General features: G+C 34.9%; 2 protein-coding genes across 5 annotated transcripts in view; both read right to left on the bottom strand.

Moving 5' to 3' along the window:
* Positions 1-579: 579 nt before the first annotated feature.
* On the bottom strand, positions 580-12374 carry csnk2a1 (casein kinase 2, alpha 1 polypeptide). 3 transcript variants are annotated; one of them, XM_056475505.1, is made up of 15 exons: positions 12294-12374; positions 11105-11194; positions 10923-11001; positions 6356-6484; positions 6125-6236; positions 5936-6037; positions 5681-5731; positions 5502-5561; positions 5261-5344; positions 5069-5179; positions 3733-3834; positions 3447-3547; positions 3159-3307; positions 2535-2624; positions 580-1097 (listed from the first exon to the last, which is right to left on the bottom strand). In XM_056475505.1, exons 4-15 carry the CDS (start codon positions 6454-6456, stop codon positions 973-975), a joined length of 1188 nt encoding a protein of 395 aa, XP_056331480.1. In that variant the 5' UTR covers positions 6457-6484; positions 10923-11001; positions 11105-11194; positions 12294-12374; the 3' UTR covers positions 580-972. The 3 variants fall into 3 exon arrangements, with proteins under 3 accessions (XP_056331480.1, XP_056331482.1, XP_056331483.1); XM_056475507.1 differs by having other exon boundaries at positions 12206-12297; XM_056475508.1 differs by lacking the exons at positions 10923-11001; positions 11105-11194; positions 12294-12374 and adding an exon at positions 10448-10473.
* A 632-nt stretch (positions 12375-13006) lies between these two features.
* The window catches only part of ptp4a3b (protein tyrosine phosphatase 4A3b), a 39765-nt gene continuing 25077 nt past the window's right edge, over positions 13007-27694 (bottom strand). For both annotated transcript variants that reach the window (XM_056475160.1, XM_056475159.1), the window contains exons 4-6: positions 21317-21447; positions 17114-17188; positions 13007-15595 (exon numbers count right to left, since the gene is read on the bottom strand). In XM_056475160.1, coding sequence (XP_056331135.1) covers positions 15478-15595; positions 17114-17188; positions 21317-21447 — 324 coding nt within the window. In that variant the 3' untranslated portion in view covers positions 13007-15477. The remainder of the gene's footprint in view (positions 15596-17113; positions 17189-21316; positions 21448-27694) is intronic.

The raw sequence follows: 27694 nt of genomic DNA, 5'->3' as shown, positions 1-27694 counted from the left end.
AAACAAAAGAGACAACCATTCATACATACACTCTCTCTCACACACACACACACACAAAACTGAAAGTAACACAAAATTGGCATATTATTGTTTGTGTTACTCAGCAATTGGTACTTAAGTCCTTTGAACAGAAACTAGTGCCTTTTACAAGATCCGGGACCAAATCCAATTAACTTGCAACACACAGAACCAGCACAGCTGAAAAAAAGAAGAGCTTCCATTATCGATAAGAGTGTTTCGTTACACAATGATCAGAAACACAAATCAGAAATGTTACAGTAGTTATGATTGAATCTGGCCTTCAGTCCAAACGCCATAACGGAAGAAACCCAACATCAAATTGGCCATTTCTTGTCCTCAAAACCAAACTCTCAAAAGTAACAACTCTTTATCCACTCGGAGAACTTCAATATGACACCAGGTTTTGTGAACACAGTGATCAAGGCTGTAAAAACTGACTAAAGAAGTACAACAAAACAATAAAAAAGGAAAAAACACTCCCAGCCTCCCAAAAACCACAACTAAATAATAATATTAAGTCAGTCAAAAGTAATGGTTTGAGCACAAGAACGCTAGAGGGACATATAAAATTAATTTTATTATCCTTCTTTTCAGATGGACATTTACGTGTTTCTAAACAGTCACGGCGAGTGAAAGTTCACACCCATTTGCTTCTCTAACTCACACAGACAGGTGCAAAAAACATCATGGGTTTCTTTTTTTCGAGTTCATGAACCCCTAAACAACAACTGAGAAGAAAACAAAATAAAACGGTAACTTAACATTAGTTTGGTGTTATTTGCAACATAATAAAAGAACCACAAATGAAATTAATGCCTTCCTCCCACCCACTACCCCCCCACTGATTCACAATTCAAAACAGGCCCACAGGAGAGAGAGAGAGACAGAGAGAGAGAGAGAGAGAGAGAGAGAGAGAGAGAGAGAGAGAGGTGGAGGTGGGGCAGTGGGTGTTCAGGGCTGGGCTCCAGCGGCAGTGGGCACTTGTGTGGCCATTGTGTTCGGGGCAGGGATGACAGGTGAGCCGGCGCTGATGTTGGCGATGTTGGGTTGTGTGCTCGGAGTCATAGAGGCAATGCCTGCAGAATGAAAGCAAACAAGTTTAGCATAGACGGTCATTTACATGTACTGTTCAAGCCTGGATTTCTCCTTTACCACATTTCAGCTAAATATTTTAATAACCACTTAATAAAAATCAATTAATAATAATCAATTTAATAAAAACCTATGATATTCCAAAGTAACAATGCAACTAAGCAGTTAACAGCAAGCATTTGTATTGGGATGTTTTTTTAACAACACATTTCAGTTTAATTTAGACTTGATTATTAGAATAGCTGACTGGAAAAATTAAGCCATGTGTCTTTTTACTTTAACAGAATGGTATTATCAGCCAAAATTGTATGAAAGTCAAAAACCATCAAATCGATCAGATCTTACAGAATCTCTCTCTCCCTTCCCTTAATAGTAAAATAGGATTTAAAGCACAATTTTTTTAGGTAAGTTTTCCTTTGTTTCCTTACAGTTTTAGAAAATATATATTTCATACCAAATGTGAGATTTTAACAATAAAACTTCTATAACTTACATTTAGCTATTTTTTAACGTAGCAATTTTTCAAGTGTCCACTTTAAGAGGTTGAGAAAGCACCTTGTTTACCGCTAATTTTATAAACTGGCAGAAATGCTCTGTGCAAACATGCATGTTTTGGTGTTCTTGTAAGTAGGGCTGCACAATATATTGTTTCAGCATCGATATCAAAATGTGATCATTCACAATATTCACATTGCAGGATATATGCAATGTTGAGTTTATATTACAATTTATCATTTGCATGTGCCTTTGACGCCTGTCATTATTTGATGATTTTAAAGGCATATAGGCATAAAAAAAATAAATAAAAAAATAATGTTACTTTGCGATATTTTTTTTTACTGTAAGTGTGCAACGAGATTGAAGAAAAAGTAAACAAACCTGCTGCACAGAGCATTCACATTGACTCAGCAATTAAGAGTAATGGATATTTTCACTACACTTCTGGGCCTTCAAAGTGGCAGTTGTGCAGGTGGTCAATGAACGAACAAACCTTTTTTTGTTTTAGAGATCTATAATTTAATTTTACATTATGTTGTGTCCTGAAGATGTAATAAAAACAGGTTTGGAACAACATGATGTGTCATTTTTAGGTTTATTATCCTTTAAGTGCATTATAACTTCTACAAAGTTATGAAAACCTGTCCAAAAACGATATTTATTAACATTTTTAACTGATTTTGAATTAAAGTTTCACCCAAAAAATTTTTTTTATTCCAAATCACTGTCTTCTGCAGAAAACTATTTATTTTGAAGTTTGTCAATACAAAGTCAGTGATGGGAAAATATTCTCGACTCAAAATACATTTCCCTCACCAATGCAGGTTTGAAATAAAGTGTGTAAATAATGTAAAACATTGTTCATTTTTGCATGAGTTATTTCAAACAGAGATGAAGTGCTGGGGAGAAAATAAATGATTTACCTGCCATCAAGCTAGAAGAGCTGACGGGTGTGGAACTAGCAGCCATTCCAGCAGCCGGTGCTCCTCTACCCTGGTCTTTAACTATGGGGTCTACAACAAACAAACAATATTACATTACATTAATATTTAAATGTTTATAATAATTAAAAATACAAAACATCAACATTTAAAAACTTACATTTTCTAGTCATCTAAAATTATAAAATGGATTTACATTTTTTACAAACAATAACTTGCTAATAATAATAATAATAATAATTATTATTATTATTATTATTATTATTATTATTAAGTCAACTGGGCCATAGAAAGTAAAACATAAATAACTTGTAGTAAATAATTAGAATTCTTTAGCTGTGTGTTTGCGAACAATTTCTAATCTCAAATTAAATAACCCTGAGGTAGAAACATCCATCAATTAGCAGCGAGGAATAACATGCCAGCATTTATTCCTTGTAAACTAAGGACTCCATCCAGCCAAGATTCACTACTCAGCATACAGGCTGCAACTTGATGTCTGTAATGAATTCTATATTTTATTCATACAAGATAATAAATGGACAGTCAAAATGCATCAAATATGAGCTTTAAAGAAGCACTGGCAGTCAATTTAGGAGAACTCACAGAAGTAAGAGTGGTCCATGGCCTCGCGGGCTGTCAGACGAGCCTGGTGGTCGTAACGTAGCAGCTTATCCAGAAAATCCAGAGCCTCTGTACTGACCAGGTGCTGATTCTCACTGTGCACAAACCGTTCCCACCTTTTCCGAGAGTGTCTGGGTGAACAAATCAGAGATTTAAAAAAAGATATAAACATGACCACACACATTCTAAAAAAAAATCATGTTTAAAAATTTTTTTTACTAAAATTAAGTAGTTTAGATAATCTTGATCCACAGAATATTGAACACATACCTGCCCAAAATGTCATTAAAGCGTGGGTCCAACTCAATGTTATATTTATCAATGTAATCGTACAGGTCCTCTGTACCCAGCACCTTAGCAATCCGAACCAGCTAGAAAGAAAAATAAGATAACCTCAAACTGAGAACAGCAGTAACTAACCAGCAAAATAAAAGTAGTCTGGAGAAAATTTATAAATTTTCTATACATGAAGTTACCAAATTCATCTGATGAAAAACATTTGCTTTGGATAAGTTTGCTCAAGCTAAAAATCAAAATAAAACAGTAAAATTTGAACCTGGTCATAGTTGTCATGTCCATGGAAAAACGGTTCCTTCCTGAAGATCATACTGGCCAGCATGCATCCAAGACTCCACATATCCAGACTGTAGTCATACATCTAGAATGAGAACAAAACATTTATTTGACCAGTAACACAATTATCAATGAGAAAATGTGAAAATAGATGTGAATTAAGACAAATAAACCATTATCTAAGGTATCATTTATACTGGTGCATTCATTTTAGAACAATGTTTAAAAACAAAGGAAGCTTCTTGTCCAGATGGCCATTGTCATTGTAAGGGTTCCTAATTTAAGCCAATATCAAATTCTCAGACTAAATGGCTGATTTTCCACGGCCAAATAATATATATATGAATTCCCTAACTTTTAATGTCTGGAAAAATCTATATTGAATACATTTCTGTGGGCAAGGTTCCCACGCTTTCATGAACAGCAGATTCAAGCATTTTCAAGTTTTAAAGCACCATTAATTTTAAATGAAGCACCTTTATGTATCATACAGTACTCCAGCATATGCAGTGCCCAAAAGTCCTTACTGTATTTACCATTTCACTTACACTTAATATTTACTTTAAAAAGTCAGAGTAACTAAAAATAAATAAATAAAATTTTATTTTTTAAAAAGACATCTTCAAAGAACTTTAATAAAAAATTCTGAATCCATTACTGGTAATATTTAAAAGCAGTTTCTGGGATATATAAAATGTGCATTATTTGTTAGTGTTATTGTACAAGACTTAAAGTACAATTCTAAAAATAAAAGCATAAACAAATTTTTAAAAATGTTTTTAAGTAATTTTCATGCCTTGAATCCATGTCTGAAATTCAAGTACTTTCAAGAAGTGTGAGAACCCTGTGTGAGATGACCTGTGGGAACTGCATTGCACTTCAGAAAATTATCTCAGTCCACCCTATATAGCCTAAAACACATGATATGCAACCATGCTCACCGGCATGCACACATATTACCTCTGTTTTCAACATTTCAGTCAAATCTGGGATGCCAGAGGTAATCATAACAAATCTCATGAGTTTTAAAACTAAAGGATATTAGTGTAAACGACACCTTAAATAATATTAACCATCAGGGCCAATTATTAAATTACATCATCTCTTTATTAGATTACAGCATCTCTCTTTAATATTAACATTAAATCAGTTTAAACAAGCACCAATGTGTTCAAGCTTTTACTGAAAGCATCATCATTTGTATGGCAGCAGCGCCTGCAATACCGTTGTGCATATGGTGTCCAAGAATCAAAAAAAAAAAAAAAAAAAAAAAGCCAAGACCTGGAGATGTTGTTTTAGAGGCAGGGGGAGGGACTAACCTGATAATCCACAAGTAGCTCTGGGCCTTTGAAATATCGAGAAGCCACACGTACATTGTACTCCTGGTTTGGGTGGTAAAACTCTGCCAAGCCCCAATCAATCAGACGAAGCTTTAAATAAAAAATAAACTATTTAAAACCTGGCTTTGATTCATACACACCAATGCATGTTATTCTTAACTTGCGTGATACCTTTCTGTGCTCATGGTCAATCATGACATTGTGTGGTTTTACGTCTCTGTGCATTATTCCCATACTGTGGCAGTAGTCGAGAGCCTGTAAAGTGGATATATTCATAAGATCAACATCTGATTGAGAGCGGAGCAATCCACAACAGAAGTCTCTTACAAATGCTATGACTTAAAAACTATTTTGTCAATGCAAATTCAAATAAACAGGCAGGTTATGTTATGTTTTGAAATGATCATCTCACCTTTAGAATTTCATACATGTAGAAGCGGATGTCATAGTCTGATAATGTTTGATACAGTTGCTGTAATGTGGGGAAAAAAATGCAATTTACTACATCAAATTATATACAAATAAATTCTCAAAGTACAAGAGACCAAAAAAATAAAAAATAAAATAAATAAATAAAAAAACATCTCTTACTTTGAAGTCTGTGTTGTTGACATGCTCAAATACCAGCGCTGGTGTTCGGGACTGGGCATGAAAAACAAAGCAGAACATTACAAACCAAAAGGCACACAAGCAAACTTGCTTATATCCATTTATTTTGTCAATGAATTAAGCTTTAGGGAAAATAAAAACTATTTTAAAAAAGGAAAACACCTATATACAGTTTAAAACACCTATATTTGTTTTTCTAACTTCAGTGCAAGCGCCTAACTATTTCAATAAACTCACCACAGGATCCTTTATGATGTCTAAAAGTGTTATAATGTTGGGGCCTCCTCTCAAGTTCTCCAGAATTTTTATTTCTCGTTTAATTTTCTTCTTTTTCACTGGCTAAAAACACACATGCAAAAAGTAAACAAACTGAAATTCCTTCAACCAAATTGTCCTTACAGTGTGAATGCAAACATCAGATGATACCTTGAGTATTTTGACGACTACTTTCTCATTGTTAGTGATGTTTATGGCTTCGAACACTTCACTGTATTTTCCCCGGCCAAGCTTCCGCACTAACTGATAGTCATCTTGATTTCTGCACAACAAACAATGAGAATTTAACACAAACAATGAAAGCATCAAACATACCATGCATGTTTTATCTGTGGTCTCAAAAAAATAATATATCATTCATTAATATTAAAGGAAACACACCCCCAGTCCACCACATGGGATTCATAGTCCCAGTACTCTCTGGGTCGCTGCGTGTTTACATCAGGGTAAACTCGAGAGCGACTTGGGACAGGGCCAGACATATTCTACACAAGGGATTCCCTGAAACACCTGAAAAGACAACAGCAGAACAATGGGATGAGATATTACCGGACAATCAGGAAGACATTTGACAGACTACAATCATACGATTAAATGAAAATAAACTACACCACAAAAACACAAGGTGAAAGCAACTGGAGGAGAAAAATAGTCTAAAAATAAATAACAGAAATACAGTGCAGTACTATTATTATAATTATATTTAGTCACGTGATTTTAAAAAGTATTAGAAATGTTTTTATAATAACAACAGTAATAATAATAATAATAATAGGAATAATAATAATAATAATAATAATAATAAATGCATTTTTTATAGTTATTATTTTTACATGGCAAAACGATGACGATTACACTTCTGCTTCTGTCTATGTTGGTCAAAAATAACACTTCCAAAATGTTAGCAGGCAGTGTGGGTTTTCTTTATCAGTGTGTCGAGTTTCTTTGTGGTGTTTTGAGATTATGACAGAAATGTGTGGGATACGACTGTAACAGTAGTTCAAATCTCCCACTTATTTTGGGAAGAGTTGGGAACTACTGAGCGGTCAAGAACTTTAATCATATAATATATATTAAACAGGGTTTCTACAGGTTTCATCAAGTCAAGTTTAAGACCTTTTCATGATGATTTTAAGCCTACAATAAATAAAATTTCAGACTTACACAAGGCAAAATGCCAAGCCTTATATAACGTTAAACCTTAAAAAAATAAATAAATAAATAAATAAAAACATTAAAAACAAATGTTATTGTACAGAAAATTATTAAACCATATTATAAGTAAATAGACTTAATAAAACTTTTATTGAAATATATTGTTAGTGATTGGATGGGTGTTGGACAAATTGGGTATAGCTTTACATGGACATAGGAAAATTAAGACCCGTTTAAAATTAAGACCTACAACATATTTCAACAGATTTAAGGACCCAAATTTGGTTTTGAAATTAAATATATTTTAAGACCCCACAGATACACTGCTAACTTATTGATTCAGAGCTCCTCAAGACTCCAGACTCATTTAACACCAGCCTCGCTCCGCTCACACAGCTCTCGGACTACCCACAAGTGTCACACCTACAGCAGCCAGCCAATCACCAACCCCGCGCTACACATCAACAAGACGTGTAGTTACATTTTTTTGAAAAGTGCACATCTGGGTCCAGTAAGGCAAATGTGACACCGCACCCTGATGGTGTACTCAATGTAGAAGTTAAAAATTGTCCTTAAGGATACGTTAACACAAAAACAATGAACTTAAAAACAGAAAACTTTTTCTTGTGTTTTTAGAAAAGTTATGCAAACACAAATCAGCGAAAACAAAAAAAACTATAATATGGATAATAATAAATTATTATTAATAATAATGTTACAAGGCGATGTCCCTGTTGCATATAAACAAACACTACATGTCTGCACACAAAGACAATCTTCAATGCATACAAGCCCCATGTCCAAATCCTTCTAGGAAGTTCCTATTTTTTTAATTTTGGCAGTGCACATTTTATACACAATTTTTCAACCCTACGTCTACAAAATGATCAAAGCACATTAGCGTGTTGTTGCTTTTTTCTTTATCACAACTGCAAATTCATAATATAAAAATTGCAACATTTAAATAGGTCATATTTTAAAAAAAATAAATAAATCACAAAAAAAAAAATCTATTCATTTAAATAAATATACGATCATCAATCCAGATGCTTCATCCTCTGGGCTCCAATCTATTAATAATCCATACGTTCAACTCAAAAACATGATCTTTGCGACATAAGCGCACCAATAGTCATGTAGACTTCCAACGTTCTTTTAGTTGTCGAGTACTTGCACAGCCCTATAGACTGAAAATGTAACACTTGTGACACCGCGACTCAAACAATTTTTGTATACACAGAAAAGATAACAATAGCACTTTATTTCTGAAACACATTTTCATAATGTTGTTTTTTGAATGCAGTGGAGCTGCACGATTCTGGCTAAATGAGAACTGCAATTTTTTTTGCTTGAAATTTTTCTCATGATTCTATAGATGTAAAATAAAAGTTAATAGGAGTAGGCTATTATTACTGTTATTTCTCAAACATGTGGTAAAACAACAACAATATTATGTGTAGGTCTACTGTTGGTTAAAATGCTACATTTTGAATAGACTTTAAATAATTTGATTATTTTTTACACTGGTAAAAATCAGACATTTGTCATTATCAGATTCCTTCTTGCATTATACTCAACATTACATGGTCTAGAGTAGTTATACTGACACTGTTAAAAATTTAACGTCTGCCCTCTCTGTGGTAACAGCTCACGGTCAGCTCACGTCACATGTGATTTTGCGGCCGCAAATATTACAAGACAGAAATTACATTTTTGGGTGTAATATACCTTATAAATACAGTATGTGACTCTTGAAAATGCTGGATTAATATCGTGTGGGGGAGTCAAATCGAGATCTTTTTTTCGATAAATTGCGCAGCTCTGGTATACAGGCAACAAAAACGCACATTTTCTTAAAATTCTTTTTAGTTGTCATATTAATGTACCATAAAAGACAAAAAGGGGTCAATCTAAACTATTCCTCTCAAACAGATGACCAAAGTTGGCCCATGATAACCTTTGATTTGGCCCACCATCCCACCTGAGAAGAGAGGGAGAATTATAAGGATGGCTTAGGGCATGGGTCACCAACTTTCTGAAACTGAGATACTTTTTGGGTACCGATTAATGTGAAGGGCTACCAGTTTGACACTTCTCAAATAACAAAATTTGCTCAATTTACTTTTAAATGATGTTATTATTAATAATAATGATATTCATCTATGTGAAGACACTGATCATGTTAATGATTTCATACAATAGTTGATGATTTGTAGGTAGGAAAAAGATAAATATCAGTATGCAACACTTTATTTCTACAAATCTCTGCAAAGTATTTACATTTTCAAATGATCACTTCTACAATATTTTCACTAGCCACTAACAAATTAACAAATCATGCACTACGTTTTCCTATGTTTGTACAGATAATCAATTGTGTAACAAACCAACATTAGATTTTACTGAAATTGTCAACAAATCTACAGAATTTTGAACATAGCTGACACTCTTCTAACCCTTGTAGCTGCCAGAGCTGGCCATCAGAGAGAGTGGAGACAACATCCGTTCTCGACTTTAAACACAGTTTTGCCTTTCTAACTGAAAATACCTTGTTTTTCTTAATCAAGAAACGTGTAGCTCTAAATGATGCTTTGCTTTATGGGTGTTTTACCAGTCTTGTAAAAAATAAATAAATTTTTTAAAAGACTGCTGTTTGCACAGACCTTGCTTTAATTTGCAGGTTTTTTCCACTTGTAGTCCGCTGCAAGTTTGATATAAAAAGAATAGCTACAAAAATATTAGATACAGCTTACTGGTAAGCAGCGCTACGGTGATATTTTTTTTAATAGGCCCACGGGCAACTCATGTGATCCTCACGGGCGACCTGGTGCCCACAGGCACCATGTTGGTGAGCCCTGGTTTAGGGACAGCAATTTCTAATTTAAAATGTAACCTTTTTTGTTTGTCTGTTTTATTGTCAAGCTACAAAAAACGATTTGAAATTAAATGTTTTAATTAAACGTTGTAAATAAATCAGATTTTTTTTAACGTACACACCGTCACCCAACAGAGGACAATGCAGAGACATCAGTGAGCAAATGAAGGCATGGCAGATTCTGCTTGATAAGTGTACTCAAAGTGTCATAAATTGTTTATGTTTTTTTTTTTATTGTAATAAGTTATAATTTAAAATGATACTGCATTAGTTAATATGATTCAAAGTTATGTTTTCTATTTATTTTTAAACATTATGAATTAAATTAGGAAATCTTTTATGGCAACTTTAACTTTCAGTCCACAATATTTGGTTTTTGGCCCTTCAGATGAAAAAGTTTGTGCACCCCTGCTCTACAATGTAATTCTATAGGTTGGTTTTACCTTGGAGGATCCCTCCAAGCAGCAAAAAAAAACTATTTGCCATTATCAAAACACAAAAACATATGGAGCCAAATACAGGTAAACTCTGAAGGATAAACAAGATAGTAGAGTCACCTCAGATATCACTAAAATCCAAAGGAATTACAATACACACTGGTTAAATATACCTTCTTTGTACATTATTAATCTGTATAATCAGATACGCTGTCATAAAATGTGTTCATAGAAACACTAATAACAAATTGTATAAAATGGAATGTACATAAACAGATAAATGTTAGTGAGTAATGCCAGATTGATATAAAAATGACAAAGTAGTGTGGTACTGAGCAATCAGTTTTTATTCATTTTAATTAATCCAGATTTCAGATGTTCCAATTTCATAAAAAAGCCATATGTACATGGTTTTTGGCCCTTCAGATGAAAAAGTTTGTGCACCCCTGCTCTACAATGTAATTCTATAGGTTGGTTTTACCTTGGAGGATCCCTCCAAGCAGCAAATGACAGGTGGAGCTGATGAAGGCAGATGCGATGACTTTATGGTGGAGCATAAGCTGCAAGATACAGTAAATAAAGCCTATTAAGAGAGCTGATAATCAAGACAGTTGCATCAATTTTAAAATGCACCATCCAAGCATTGCCACACAAACAACCCACCTGATTGTAATTCCAATGAAAGCGGACATCCAGGAGCTTATTCAGGAGACACAGCAATCCTAAAAGTCATTCCTCATGGCCCTCCGGATGCTGGAAAAACACAATGATGTTGTCAAGATCACCAACAACCCCTGTGCAACATCAGCATGAGTATCAAAGTACTGGTTTATGGAGCAACGTCCATTAATAAGAAACCAGATTACTGTACAGCCATATAGTCATTAGACTAACAAATTACTGTTTGTGGGCCTCATGAGTGTCCTTGTTATCGTCCTGAATAAATTAGTAGTTATTAAAACTACATAAATGAGTTTAATTAAATCATTGAAAGTGCAAGAACATATAAAATCGTTCTCCAAGTAGAAATTATATTTAAGTACTGTAGTTTCTATCTTAAAAAGTAATACTAGTGCGTTTTGTCATAAATCAATATCTTATTTTAAGGCCTGACGGAACAGGCTGAGAAACCATTCAAGGAAGATTTTCAGCATCCCCCACATTATCTACACACAATCTACATTGATCTGTTTAATAGCAAGCAAGGTATCCAAACAACTGTATTTAATATAAATAACAGCTACCAAAACAGCTGTTGGTTAGCAGCTAACCGCTAACTAGTATAGCGTTTGCCACGCCTAAGCCATTTCTAAACCACTCGCCGACACATTCAAACAGATCACAATCCAAATCGTCAATTCCGAAATAAAGCTAATTATAAAAGCATAATTAATTATGTACGCGTAGCCATGAGTATGTATTGTGATGTTTCATCGCAAGATTCATGCTAACTGAACGTGGCGCGACACGCCACATCAAAGCTAACGCCGCTAGCTACGTTCGTAAAAACGATTAAACAAATGTGTGTACGAAAATGAACACCAATTCACATACTAACGAGTTAGAAAGCAAATGTGAAGTTGGTGTGTGTGTTTAATTTGAGCTGGACTCAAATAGTAACCCTATAATGATTTTTATAAAGAATACGCGGCAGGTTTTAGTGGATAGCCAGTAGCTCTGGCACGCGCTAAGTGTGTCGATTATAAATAACACTTAGGCATTCACGCTAGTCCGTGTTATTGTGTGAATAATATAATGCCTTACGTGCTTGTCCTCATCTGAAAGAAATGTTTAGAAATCAGTTCACACAGGAAAGCAAGTATCAGTAGGTCGTAAATGCACACTGCATTACCTTTCGGCGTCTCCTCATAGACAATATGGCGGATGCTGCACTGGAGAAAGGCTGCGTCTCAATAGCCAAAGAGCTGCTCTGAAAACAACGTGCACAACGAGCATGTGATGCCTCAAGATGGTGTCTACGTATGCAGCTCACTAGGATTTAAGACACCGCCAGAAAGGGAGACTGCGCAGGCACAAGACCGGTTTAAGTTCTGTATGTATGTTTGTATAATGTGTGTAAAGGCTATACATGTAACATGATGTAAATCCTTTACAAAGCTTATTTAGCTACAAACAGAAAGTGACTGAAATATTTATCTAACTACCTACATTTTCTTGAAATACTTGTTTTGTGTAACTTTTTTCCTAATCTTTTTCAAGAATTGTGAGGATAATTTAATAAGAGTTTTTAACTGGAGGTGAGAAACCAGTAAAAAAAACTATTTGCCATTATCAAAACACAAAAACATATGGAGCCAAATACTGGTAAACTCTGAAGGATAAACAAGATAGTAGAGTCACCTCAGATATCACTAAAATCCAAAGGAATTACAATACACACTGGTTAAATATACCTTCTTTGTACATTATTAATCTGTATAATCAGATACGCTGTCATAAAATGTGTTCATAGAAACACTAATAACAAATTGTATAAAATGGAATGTACATAAACAGATAAATGTTAGTGAGTAATGCCAGATTGATATAAAAATGACAAAGTAGTGTGGTACTGAGCAATCAGTTTTTATTCATTTTAATTAATCCAGATTTCAGATGTTCCAATTTCATAAAAAAGCCATATGTACATCAATTCTTAACTCTTCTGGTTTGGTATTAAATCTTGTCAATAATACAATAACATCAACCACTGTAAATATGGACAGGGAATAATAAATCATTGTGAAACTGTTTTAATTAAACTTGTAATATTATTAATACATTGATATTAAACAGGCCACTGTAGATATGATCAAAAACTTAGTGGACCGGTGAAACGTACTGTGTTTACAGATGTGTAAACTGCCTGTGATTTTAAAGCACAGACACTCCATCACCCAATGTCAATAGTAATAATGTCAAATATGTGGTTTTATTAAAAATTCTGAAACTTTTAGGAAATTGGTGAAAAATTCACACATCGAATGTCATCAGGACCATGAATGAATGAGGTAAAGCTGAGACGCAGCATGTGATTTTTAGGTTTTAACCATCCTTCTCACAAAAAGTGGCAGTAGTGATATCTAAATATGCTTTTTAAAATGATGTTTCCTTAGATTATTGAGCAGACACTCCAAGAACTATTTGAATTATTGAGCCTGCAACATTTCAAATCATTCCAGATTTGTAAAGTGGTGAAGAGAATCACAGACATGACGGAGTAGAGAAGCCCTTTTATAAGCGAGCGGATTTATTCACACCCTTTTAAATACGATCCACTATGGGATGGACAACTGAGAATCAGAACCAGAAATGCAATCACATGATCTCAAGTCAAGATCAGCCCTAAGCTGTCTAAAGCTCTCCTTTTCCATTAAAAAATGTCTACTTTCCGGCCATTTCATATGATAGACCCGAGAGGCTAAGTGAATACTACTTAAAAAAAAAAAAAAACGTAAGCAAATGTAACAATGTTGTATTCGTTTATCCTTCTCAAGATGCAATTACACAAAAATACATTTAAAAAAAGATTTGCCACACATCTTTGCTTTCAAATTTAGAAAAAATGTAACAAATTCAGTATCCTTTGCATTTCATACCCAAACGAAAGCAGATAAATAGGATAGTTCACTTAAATATGTCAATTCAATCACCTTCAAATGGTTCCAAATCACAATAAAAGCATATTTGGAAGAATACTGGAAACTGGTAGCCACTGACTTCCATAGAATATATTTTTTCCAGCTACAACATTCTTCAAAATAACTTAATTTATGTTCACTTAACAAGTGAAGGTGAGTAAATGATAACAGAATTGTAATTTTTGGGTAAATCATCCCTAATGCTAGTGAGATTATTTCAGTACCTGACAAGAGATTCATCACGTTGATTTCTACAAGACTATTTGGTAACACTTTTATTTTGATGGCCCATTTGAGGATTTAGTAGACTGTCTGCTTAATATCTGTTGATATGCTCCTTCAACAGACATTTTACCGACTGTAAGAAACTTTATAAGTACATTTCAACTCCTCTAACCGCAACCTCAACCTATGAGTCTACTTAAAATCTAATGAGAATTAGGTGGCATGTAGATGCAATGTAATTTAATTTCAAGAAAATGGACCATAAAAATAAAGTGTGACCGACCATTATTTAGGCAGAGATCCCATGAGTCCATTTAATTTTCCATTATATGAACAACGAAACATGTCAAGCTTCACTCTGAAATCTGAAAAGTTCTGTAATCCTAAAGTGTCCACAGTTCAACCATGTCAGTGAAAAACAGCCATGTGTGAGCCAAGAAATAATAAATAAACTCTTTGAGATTGAAATGTGTATGCAGTAACAACAGATTTGTTTTGTAGTATGTAGTGTGATGACTCCCTCTTGTGGCTGCTGGCTTAAATAAATGTAGACAGGACTACTGATCTACAAGTGCGCTCACTCATGGATCTCTCTCAGTTCGTTGCTGCAGGAGATTCAATGGGTTCTTAAAAGCAGCTAAAACATCCAAGAATCTGGAAGCCATGTTAAAGTGTGCTGTTCACCATCCAGATGCAAACACAGTTCAATTGATAAGCAGCTAGTGGTGCAAAACTCTAATCCCAGAGTAGATTCACAATACGGTTTAGAAAAAAAAAAGAGAGAGTGCTTCAAAAAAGTTGAGCGACATGCATTCTGAAACTTCAAAATTACAAAAGAGAAAGAGAGCAGGCTAGTAAAGCGGTTTGAGAGTTATAATAACAGTGATTTTGTGCTATGAGCAGGTGGCCATGATCATCTTTGGATTGTGTGCTGCTGGTACAGTGTGAGTGTTTGACATTGTATGAGGGTTTTGTGTGGAAAGACAAAACTCTAAGAGGCTCGTCTTTCACAGTCCTGAGCTGGTAAAGACCCTGTGTGCAGGGGTCGGTCATGTACACCAGAAGAGGCTTGATTCGTCCTTTCCTGAAAAGCAAGAGTTCAAAAGCACTAGATTGGTAATTGTAGTCTGAGAGTGACTAGTTCCTTCAGTGGCTGCTGGTGGTATGGGATCACATGAGGCAGCACTTGCTCCTGTGTTTGTGTGGGTCTTTGAATTGCAGTCTTTTTTTGGACCGATACTTCTCCAGATACGTCAGCTGCTTGCTGTTAAAGGCGCCCCGACGCTTCCTGTGTGGGACACAATGAAAAACAAACATCAGTAGTGTTAATGCAGGTTTTTAATCAGAGCTTTAAAATCCGTATTACCAATCCATATTACATCAGAGGTAATCCATTCAAGTTATTTTGTGTTTAAAAATTAAAATTATTATTATATTGTTATCTATATTATTATTTTAAAAATGTAATTCTCCTGTTAGGATTTTTGCAGCCGATACCGATTCCTTATCATGGTGATCAGCCGGTACTGAGTACCGATTCTGATGCTTTAAGCTTTATATAACTTTGCCATTGCATAAAGCACATTTTCCTTCACGCCCCCACACAATTTATCTCCTCACATATTGTAACAGCTGATGTATAATATATGAGTGCATATGTACATCTTCCTCTGCTTGTAAACTCATAATTATAAACACTTGTGATTGGTCAATGAGATCGGCCAGATTAGCATGTATTGATCGAGTCATGAAATGTGGTTATCAGCAGATACCGATCTCTGGCCGATCGATCAGAGCATCCTTACCTTCTATATACATATACACACATTTATACTTACACACACATACACACACTATTTAAGACAAAGATTAAATCTTTAAAAGCCACCCATACTGTTTATTATTAGTCAGTGTTGAAAATAATAACAATTGTTAACTAACTATTATTATTAATAATGATAATAATTTTTAATAATATTACAAATTATTACTCATTATGTAAAGATTTTTTTTTTCGCTGAAGACATACATGTTAAACATACACACCTTGTATGCATTTATATATACAGTGCTCAACACGCACGCACGCACGCACGCACACACACACACACACACACACACACACACACACACACACACACACACACACACACACACACACACACACACACACACACACACACAAAATAACTTATGACAATGATCCAAAATTAGTACACCAAAACTAACTTATATGTTTGGGGAAAAATATTAAATAGAAAAATGTAATGCAAATTTTATGAAAAAAAAAAAGATTAAAATGTTGTTGAAATTTTAGATTGTCATTTTTCCCCTCAATATTTCACATGAATTTAAATGTATTATCAATCTATTTTTAAAGATTTTCGGTGACAAATATTATTTTAATATATATATATATATATCTTCAATGCGCCAAAATATATTATCTATATTTACTGAGAAATTGATCATTTTCTAAATGTGGTGTACTCAATTATGTTGAGCACTGTACATCTAATACACTTTTATAAATAGTAAATCATTAATTTAGGCAGTAATTACTAAATGTATTGCTACATTGTTTACTGTGACACATTAGCGCTGTCTTCCATGTCATTATGGCATCTTGGTAGATTATTATGCATCATGTCTTATCTGCTTAACTTGCCATAATTAGCTGTAATGAGTTTATGCAGTACAATATCTGTCATGTATCATCATCCACTGTGATGTTTCACTTATTGTACTGAATGCGTGTTGTCGTTTTCCTGTAAGGTTGTTGCAGTCAGTTATAATGTGCACTCACAATCTGATGAGGTGAATGGCTTCTTCATATTCCATGCCGCCCTCAATAAGAGCCAGAGCCACCAGCACCGGAGCCCTGCAACAAACACACAGTGTTTAATACCAGGAAATGTCATCACCTCAAACATGGCCCCTAGAAACAATAGGTTTTCCAGGAAAACTAAAGCATTCAAGCTTTCTCAGAAAGGACATTACTTAATGCATGTGAGAACAGGTATCTGACATTTCATGTGAGTGGCACAACATTGCTGTAATACCTCATACTTTAAAAGGCACATACAGAGCACATATAGTCACAATAAATACACTACTACCAATAAATGATTGTTTAAAGGGCACATATTTTATCCTTTACAAGATTTAAGATGAATCTTTCCAGAATGTGTCTGTAAAGTTTCAGCTAAGAACACCTAATCGATTATTTATTATACCTTTCAGAATATGAGATTTTCTGCTATGAACACAATGTAGCTGTTTTTGTAACCTGTGCCTTTAATACTAGTTCTCTCCACCCACTGTTCCCATGTGCCTTTTACAGTGTGCCTCAATCTCCAGCTGTGTGCGTCAGATAAACAGCACAGTGACAGACATTAAATAAGCAGATCTCACGTAACGTTTGTGAAAAATACTACAGTAAGAACTTTCCCGATGATTATCTGATGTATTTGTTGTGGAGTTAATTCAAGCTTCAGTCGTTATAGCCATACGGATATCCATACAGCGGTGGATGTTAACGTGTATCCTGTCATGATGGCCACGCAAAAACAGTGTGTGTGCATAAACTTTGCACTGTTTTTGCATGGCCAATGTGACAGGATACACTTTAACATCCACCGCTGTATGGATATCTGATCCATGGATATCTGATCTGGATAACCAGATTAAACGTGCACAAACCGGGATTGAAGTGTCTTCTTTTATAGTTGTACTGACATGCGGCTGAGTTGATAAAGACGGTAAATCGCTGTAATTCATTACAAACACACACTGTTTTAAAAACGTTATAAACTTGTAAAAAACTCATTCTTGATCACATTTGATGATGATTGATGATCACAGCGAGCTGAACAGATCTTTGGATCTTTGAATTTGTCCAGTCTGGTTGATATGATTATACACGTTACTATAGAGACATGTTAATACGCGTCAATCAATCGGTGTCAATCAATTCTGTCAATCGATTCGGTGGGCGGGGAAACCGCACCAACATCATGTTGCGGTGGGTCTCAAAATGGGAGGGATTCAGATCCTATTTTAACATCAGGAAGTTTAAAAAAGAGACTTATTGAAGAGACAGTTTGTTTTACCCCAATATAACTGTGGACACACTTTACCTACACACAGTTCTGTCCAAACAGCTTGCAAAAGATGATTTTCATCATAAGTGCCCTTTAAAAGCTAATGCTCACCAAATAAATATACAAGAGTGATTTCTGAAGGATCATGCGACACTGGAGACTGAAAATTCAGCTTTCAATCACAGCAATAAATGAAGTTAACACGCATTTAAACAGAAAACTATTATTAACAGAAAATGTTTGTTTTGAACTTTTGTGTGTTCCATTTTACAGGTTAAAATAAAGTCAGTAAGCAAAAAGGCATGATGACCAATTATTTTGATTGAATCATGAAACTTTCCAAAATGTATAACAAAAATTGCTTTAGGAACTCTGACATAAGTTTTTCTTTGTTCAGTTAAATAACGTTTATAAAAATGTTAAAACATGGAGGTACACTTGTTTAATTATTATTTTTAAATATTTAATTATGTATTATCACATATTATTATGTTGAAAAGTAAATTTTGCTGTATAATTTTAAACCAAACTTTAATTTAGTATTTAATAATCTATTTTTTTTTCAATTTAGATTATTTTTCATCCCAAATTTGACATTACGTTAATTCTGTTTTTAGTTTTGTAATTTGCTTCAAAAAATTTTTTTTTCTTTTTAAATATTTTGCCCTTTTTGTTAGCCAGTTTGGAAAAGTGTATGTAAATAAAACAAAAATGTCCTTTCATTTTATATAGATGGTAATGAAGTTCAAACTGTAATATCATTATAACCATTTATAGAGCAGTAAGATTATTTTGGAAAAAAATGCACATCTTTATGCACCAACTCCATTTTTAATAAAATACATTTAATCAGTCCCTTTCAGAGTGTCTATTTTTCCAGTTTGCGTTGAGGGTTCTGACAGCTTTGAAGTCTCCACTCGGTGTGCCCCTTTCCGATGCATAACAACACAAACCCAGCCTACTAAAGCAAACATTGGCTCCCAGTCAAAAAGCACTGAGGGCTCCCACAGGACCTGCAACCTACGTCAGAGAGACTGGTGCAGAAGAGCTCAGGGGTTAAAGAGGGAGGAGGGCAGTCAGGGTAAACTGGCCCGTCATTAGCCTAGCGCTCCCTCAGAATGATGGCTTGAGCGCAGCTTAATTAAGGTCTGTGTATTTTGACAGAGTAGATAAGAGGGCAACACCGAGAATGGAGATATGGAATAGCAATTAACAGAGCTGCTCATCACCCTCTTCCTGTTTCTTATTCGGACGTCAACCTTTCTGCCTTGAATAATAAACTGGGATTAATATTGTGTGTCCGTGTGGCTGGTTGGTTGGTTTTGGCAGGCAGCAGTCAGGCAGAGAGAATGGGTTTGACCTGGAGGGAACAAGGGCCAAGATTGAGAGGCCTGCTGCGGAGGGGTATTTGGGGTAAAGAAAAAAAAAATTATATAATATATATAATAATATAAAAATAAAAAATATATATAATAGTGATGAGAAACCAAATGTGATCAAAAGACCTAAAACACTATACGAACACAAGTCAGCCTAAAGCTCTGCCAGAAATATTACTCTCTCTCTCACACACACACACTTGATTGCATTCTGGGGGGGCAACAGATCCTGGGAAAGACTGTTGATTTGTTTGAGAAGTTTTGTAATAGAGAGAAGCAAGCCACATAAAGCTTGACCCATCAGATTCAGTTCAGCATTTGCACGTCTACATGTTCTGAACAACAGCAGACTGGGAAAAGACTCGTGGAACTGTATTAAAATTTCAGAAACTTTCATTTAAACCAATGTTATTTTGGAAATATTAATATTAGGTATGCACAAAATTTTTATGGCAGAAAATGACATTTTTGGTTTTCAATCAAAAATGAGCCAAAAAAAGGCTATACTGCAGTGCACAGCAGTGTTCAGCATAGTGGTTTATATGAAGTAGCTTTCACACCGGACACAGAAAACACTGCGCTGCACTATGAAACCCATTCATGTCAATGGCTTGTCGCACAAAGGCAGTTTGTTACTGCACAGATCAAAGTGCAAATGCAGTAAAGCACAGTCACCGAGAGCATCGTCAGGTAGCTTGTGCACGTGCTGCAGTTAAAATAGCTCAATATTCCACTCTGTATATATTGCGTTCATGTACCCTTATATTCATCTATGCATGTACAGCACATATTTAGTGAAAAAAGCTAAATTCGCTCAAATAACCCACTGACAGGACATTTCTATGTAGTAGACTGGTTCCTGATACTTGCAATAGTGTTACAGTGCTGTCATGGTAATGCTGGTAAATTATGCCTCTCAATTTTACTGTCATAAAACGTAGATATTTTATTGGCTTGTGTTTTTGTTATCAACATAATTAGAATTTTAGGTCTTACAAAATCACTTTAATATTATTTAATACAAATTATAATTAAAAAAATTATAGAGCGTTTTTGTTTTTGATTTAATTAAACTTTAATATTTAAAATTCACATTATTATTAGGGTTTTTTTAAACTACTGACCAATAACGAAGTGAATATTAGTCTCCATCTCACCTCTATATAGAACTAAATCTAGTCTAAACTAGTTTATTCCTGCATCAAATAATTTTCTCTGAACATAAATTGAAACTTTTACCAATCAACAAAACCAATCAACATAAGAGAGGTAACAATACAAAGCATTAGTATTTACACAGGTAGGTAGCAGTTGTTTTTGTGAAGTACCAAACCAAAACTTTGAGATGAAGAATTGAGTTGCCAAAAAAATGTCCTCTTTGAAACAATGCACTGGTTCAGTGTGGGCACACTACTGACATGGCACGATGATTTAATAAAGCTGAATTCAATTTTAACACCCTGCAAGGGTGGCTTTAGTTGGGAGTTAAAAAGATGAAGTGAAGTGGTGCATTTATCCTTCACTCACCGGCCCAGTCCAGCCACACAGTGCACTGCGACACAGCAGCCAGGATCCTCTGAAAACCTTTTCTTCAGCAGACTGAGCCAGTCATCCACAATCTTTTTAGGAGGAGGTGCACCATCATCAAACGGCCAATCCTGAGGGAGACAAACACAAGGATGAGTTCTTGTCTATGTATATTTACGAACTACTGCATGTCACTAAATTTCCCTTCAAAAGAAAACTCTCAAACAGAAACATTTGCATAGGAGACAAAGGAAATGTTAAGCAAATGATTCCAGTCAACACCAGCAGGTGGTGCTCCATAATGCCTCACACTTCATCTCAGACTCACAGTAGCCTGCGAATCCCTTTGATGATTCCTGTGAGATTTTCACAAGTTCTGCAATATCAAACATGGCACTTTCACTCGTCCTGTCAATGAACAGCTCCATTTAACATCACCTGCATAAGCTGAATCATCAAAAATGCTCAAGTAAGAACAAATAGAGAAAAAAATGAACCAAGCAAAAATGAGGTTGTGTACATGATGGAATTGTTTAAAAACTGAAACCTCCTTCTGCAGAACACAAAAGATATTTGTAAGAATTTGTAAGAAATGCGCAATAATTCAAAAACTGTTGGTGCAAAAAACCAACAGCAGATCCCACTGAGGTGATGCATTCTACAGACAAACTTCAAATTTGTTTCACAGAGGAAAAAACACATCAATAATGTGTGAATGAATCCTTTTAATAGAACATATCTGGCGTTGTTTATGATTTTAGCACTTGATCTGTGGTTGAATCATCACATGCTCTCCACACTTCTGGGTTTTAATAAATTCTTCAGCAGATCAGAGTGAACCCATCCAGTCCAAGCACAACCCGACTCACGAGCACATAATAAAACATAATTTTCTTTCCATTACAGGCAGCGTTTTATGGGAAGACTGAATCTGAACCATGTTTTAGAAGCAAATGTGCAGGGTCAAAATACACTGACAAACAGCATGGTGTTTTTGCGTTGCTGCTTTCTCAGAAAAGGGGACATTAATAGAGATCATTTTCTACGAGGAGCGCCTATGAGAATCTCCCAGTACAAAAATAACATTTTAATCCACTAAGAGGTTAATAGGCCCCTCCTTGTCTGGTATGTCAACAGTAGGCTATTAATTCCAGGAGTCCATTCCAAGATGGAAGTGCTCTGTACTCTTGCCAGGGCACACGGACTCCAGAAAAAGCAGTGTGGGGCCTAATTGTGGAAAATGCCCTGGCATTTTCTTCGAATTGCAGAGCTGCTATTTCTCCAGCAACTCGAGCCGCTGCATAAGAGAGCAGGAGAAGATTGAAGCACCTGTTTGCTGTCAAGCAACACTCCAGTTTCATTGCTTCCATCAAAGGAGATCTTGCATTCAAAACTTTCACTTTAGAGAATGAGATACTGACAAAAAGCATCCACTCACTGATGTTATGAATTGCTGATCAGAAAGAACATTTATAACTAGAAAACAATTTAGACAATTACATCAGAGTGATTTGTAGACTATTTAACATCGTCTCAGAAACTAATAGGATCTAAAATGCACAAAATCCCAGGTTAATCATACAATGAAACTACACTACACAACCTGTCATCAAGTTCACTGAACTTTATGTGATCCAGCGGTGTAAAAATGGAGAGGATGACTGTTTAAATCCATCTGGAGTTGATTGAAATAGAGAGGAAATCCCGTTCCATGTTTTGACCCCCAGCAAAGCGATTGCCTCATCTCCTCTTATGAAGAGCAAAAGTGATCAGTTTATATAACAAAAAACCCACACAGTACATAAACAGAGGGAAAAGATAGAGCACAGAGCAAATAAAAAAAAAATCAACATGCAGAGAAAACTATAGGGAGTTTGACCTCCTTGTGAAGCACAAATGCTGTGGCAATCAAAACATGGCCTGAATAGACTGATATATCAAAGGAAAAGATATATTCTGAATCAAAGGAAAAGACCTTTGGATAAAAAAATGAATCAAAACTATTTGCTGTTTTGCACCATTTATAGTAACACAGTGATTGATTAGACCTGAAACAGCAATCACAGCATGGTTTCTAAAGGCTAAAGGTCTCTAAAAGGTTTTGGGTCAAAGATTTTTTTAAATTCCAATCTTTTTTAGTCTCTTTTATGCTCACCAAAGCTGCATTTATAAAAAAAAAAATAATAATAATAATAAAATAAAAATCACTGAAAACAACATGTCATACTGAAGCAATCTATTTTTATTTATTTTACTGTGGCTCTATTAAGTATCCCTACAAGCCCAACAACAACAATAAAAGCTCAACCAATGGCGTGAGAATTGAGCAGGACTATTGGTTATGCTCCTACTAATAATATATATGGGAGCAGTCTAGGGCTGCACGATTAATCAAAAAAATGTGTGAACAAACTGCATAGACTGTAAATAACAGGTTATAAATTTGTAAATAGCGTTCAGTTTGCACAGAGCGATCGTTTGAGAGCCACAAAAGAAGTACTATTTGTATGTATGTTTTTTTCCTCGAAGTGATGAGAGCCATGACATGAACAGCACTCAGCAGTGAAAGTGAAACCAAAAGCACGCTCATCATAAACGATCATAATGCATTTTAAAGTTATGACTACGACAAGCATAGCATTGTGTTCATAGTGAACACAAAGTGTTGTGCTTGAAATAAATGTTTACTGGGTCAGTATAACTACTCTAGCCTATATAATGTTGAATATAATGCAAGAGGGAATCTGATAATGTCAAATGTTTCATTTTACCAGTGGAAAAATGGTCTAATAATGTTGTCAATGACAGATTGCAAGCATATATCCCAAACACAATAATTCAACTTTATAATTATGAATAGTTGTATTCTGATGTCATTACTTTACTGTGAATTAACAAACCAGGACAAATTTAAAGTCTATTCAAGTCCACCATTCCAACACTATACAAAATGTGGCATTTTAACCAACAGTAGACCTACACACAGGCCTAATATTATTATTGTCGTTTTACCATATATACCTTTACAGGGTTTATGCAGATATCATAATGTCAAATTTAAGACTTTAAGACCTTTTTATAACCATTAAGTATTAAATTTAGGACTTGTATCACAATATCAAAAACACGCATACACAAAGTCACAAAATTAGTGGTAAAATAAATGTATTCAAACTGAACAGTACTAAAGACAGGTTAGATGCGCCATTGAACTACAGAAAAAACAAACAAACATCTTACGGCTGATTTGTACTTTCGCCTGGCACCGCATCGCGCAGCTCACGAAATGGACGAGGCTTTTATACTTGACGCGTTCGCCATTGAGATATTCTTTTAAATGACAGGGGGCGATCAAAAGAAACAGACAGTAAAGTCAGAGATAACCAGAAATAAACAGAGAAGTAGAAAGTTTCCGGAACTAGGTTATATCATTAATATAATTGAAGATTTTTAAACTAAATGTTTTTTATTATTTTTATTATTTATTATAATGAGTATAAATATTTTTAAACCATTCAAGATTATTTAAATCAAACTTTGATGCATCACTTGCTTTTGTTCATTTGTCGGACAGTTCTACCTATTAAAGTTAAATATTAATGGCAACAGAACATGTATTGGTCTACAATTATATATTTTTTATTATGGCAAGAATAAAAGCAAAAAAATACACTCACTAAAAACTGGCTTTTTTTATTTTGCCCACTTAACAATTTACACATTACTGTCGGGCTAGTTTCTGTCCTCTACCTATAAGCTAAAAAGGCAATAATGGTCCAACATTCCCGATCATTATTACCAATATATCCTAGAAATTGGGCATCAATATACTGTAAACTGATAGGTTCATATATTCCTTTCCAGATATCAAAATAATAATTTGTTCCTTGATTTTAGTTTGTAACTTGCAAATTGATTTCAATTCAAAATTGTAATATATACATCAGTGTAAAACCTATGACTGGTGGAAAAACATTCTGTAATATTAAAACCACCTGGGTCTCCACTTTTGCGTGGCCTCTTTTTTTGCTTTAACAAACTTATCCCTCAGGTTTTTCCACGGCTGATGCAATTTTTAGCCAAGAAACATTGATCATCTGGTTCTCCATATAATCACGCATGGATGGATCATAAAGATGTGTGTACAGTCATACCTGTTTCAAACAAAATCTCTTCAAAGATTCACATGTACACATGTATTTCATATTCAACTCAAATCTAACACGGTGCCACACGAACTGTTCGCTCAAGTCTCAAAGTATTTCGTGAGCTCCTCCAACCAAAATCATGTCGCGTGCACCCAAAGCGAACCTCCGCAAACACATCGATGACGTCACATTCACTGCATGCTGGTCTCATTTGTAATTGTAATGCCGCAAATTACAATTGGACTAATGAAATAAAGAACTACAACACCACGAAAACCAGCAACAACAACAAAAAAGAATTTAAATGACATTAGATGTAGCGTTACATGGACATCGGAAAAATAAGACCTGTGCAAAAATAATTAAGACCTAGAACAGCGAATTTAAGACTTTTTAAGGCCTAAAATTGAGATTTTTCAATTTTAGACTTAAGACTTTAAGACCCCGCGGAAACCCTGCTTTAAGGTACTCCAAGATACACATTTGAACTAATGTGTACCTTTATAGACCTGCTAAGAACAAAAATATACCTTTTGAAAAGGTACGGCCCCAGTGACAGTTTTGTACCTTTATTTCTAAGAGTGTGCATCAACTATATGTTCCAAACCTTTTCTTGATTAAGACATGTAGAATTCTTTTTGTGTTTTATTATTTTCTGTGAAGCTGCATCTGGTCATGACATGTTCACACCTAAATGGTTAAAAGAGATGTTTTTAAGGAGTTATATGCAGCATCCTTAATTTATTCTCTTAGGTAAGGAGAGATGTCCACTTAACTTTTTTTGTTTTATTCATTATAAAGCTTGAAGCATTAGAATTGATACTAGACATCAGCCAATCACCATGACAAGGAATCGGTACTCAACATTGGCTGCAAAAATCCTGATCAGAGCATCCCTTGTATTAACCACTTTGGACGCAGCTATTAACTTTACTTATTGAAGGCTTTGATCTGTAAAACTTTGCAGACCTTTTAGGTTTGCAGCTACATTAGACACTGCATGAAAGCCAATGATCGGAAAAGCGTGATGGAGTGTTCTAGTCATGTGAATCCTTTTGAAAGAACAGTTACTCGCAAACAAAACCAAATACTGTCTGGATAAAAGCAGTCATGTTTTTCAAAAGCTCCACATTCTTTTGATTGAGATGTGCAGGTTAAAGCAATATATCTTGTCCAGCTTTCACACAAACTCTTTGTTCAACTGTTTCTGTCTTGCGGAAAATGACTGTTCTCTTGATGGCACAGAGGAGGATTTACATCCCTGTGCATCTGCTACATTTCTCATGTACTTCAGAAGAGTTTCTAAAAGCAAAGCCTGGATGAATTCACAAGAACCTCAGGTCAATCTGACACAGCTACATTTCTAAAATTCCACCAGAAGGCAAAGTAGCGTCAAATATACGTCTTATCATTTAATGAAAAGTTCAACAGAGTAAAAGGGAGCAAGGGTGTATGAGTCTTAATAAAAAGTGCAGAGAGAGAGAAAAAAAAAATAAAAAAAATCAAGATCTCCTCCAGTTGCCGTGGCAACCAGAAAATCCTGACAAACCCAATTGAAAACACATGTGAACCTTGGATTCAAGCTGTTTTTAAAAAAAGTGAAGGCAGGGAAAGGTCTGATGTTTGGCAGAAAGTTATAGGCTTGTATCCTCAATGCAGATTTCCCCACGGAGCAGCAGACAGAAAGCAACCTCATCTCACTCCACTTGACATTATCTCACATGACTGGGCGGCTGGTTCATACAGCATGTGTGTACTGCAGGATTAGATAATCGCAGCAGGGCCGTGAAGATGTGGCCATACGAATCCAGACTGAGGCTTTACATGATGTCTGGAGCAGTCCATCTCCTTCATTAAAGTACCACTAATTACAGTTGCATCACCGCAGTAAAGCTGAAGTGTTAATTAAAAGGAAGGGTGGTGCGGAGTGACACTCACTTCCATGATCAGGAAACTGTCCAAGATTACTACACTCAGGTGGCAGGGTAAGTGTGTGCGCGTATCACGGGACATTCAAGATTTTACAGGATGTTAACAAAACGCTGAATAAAACGCAGAAAACTATAGGTCACTGTATAAGTGCTAATATTACACTAAGAAAATCTTTTTTTCTTGCAAAAAAAACTACTAATTTAAATAATACAGTGATAATTTACTTTACATTTTTTAATTTTAATATTATTAATTTAAAGTGATAGTTTTTTTTATTCAATTTAAAGTATTTAAAATT

This window comes from Danio aesculapii, chromosome 16, assembly GCF_903798145.1.
Source record: "Danio aesculapii chromosome 16, fDanAes4.1, whole genome shotgun sequence".
In the NCBI taxonomy this organism is placed as follows: Eukaryota; Metazoa; Chordata; class Actinopteri; order Cypriniformes; family Danionidae; genus Danio; species Danio aesculapii.
This window is presented reverse-complemented; position numbering and strand designations above follow the sequence as displayed.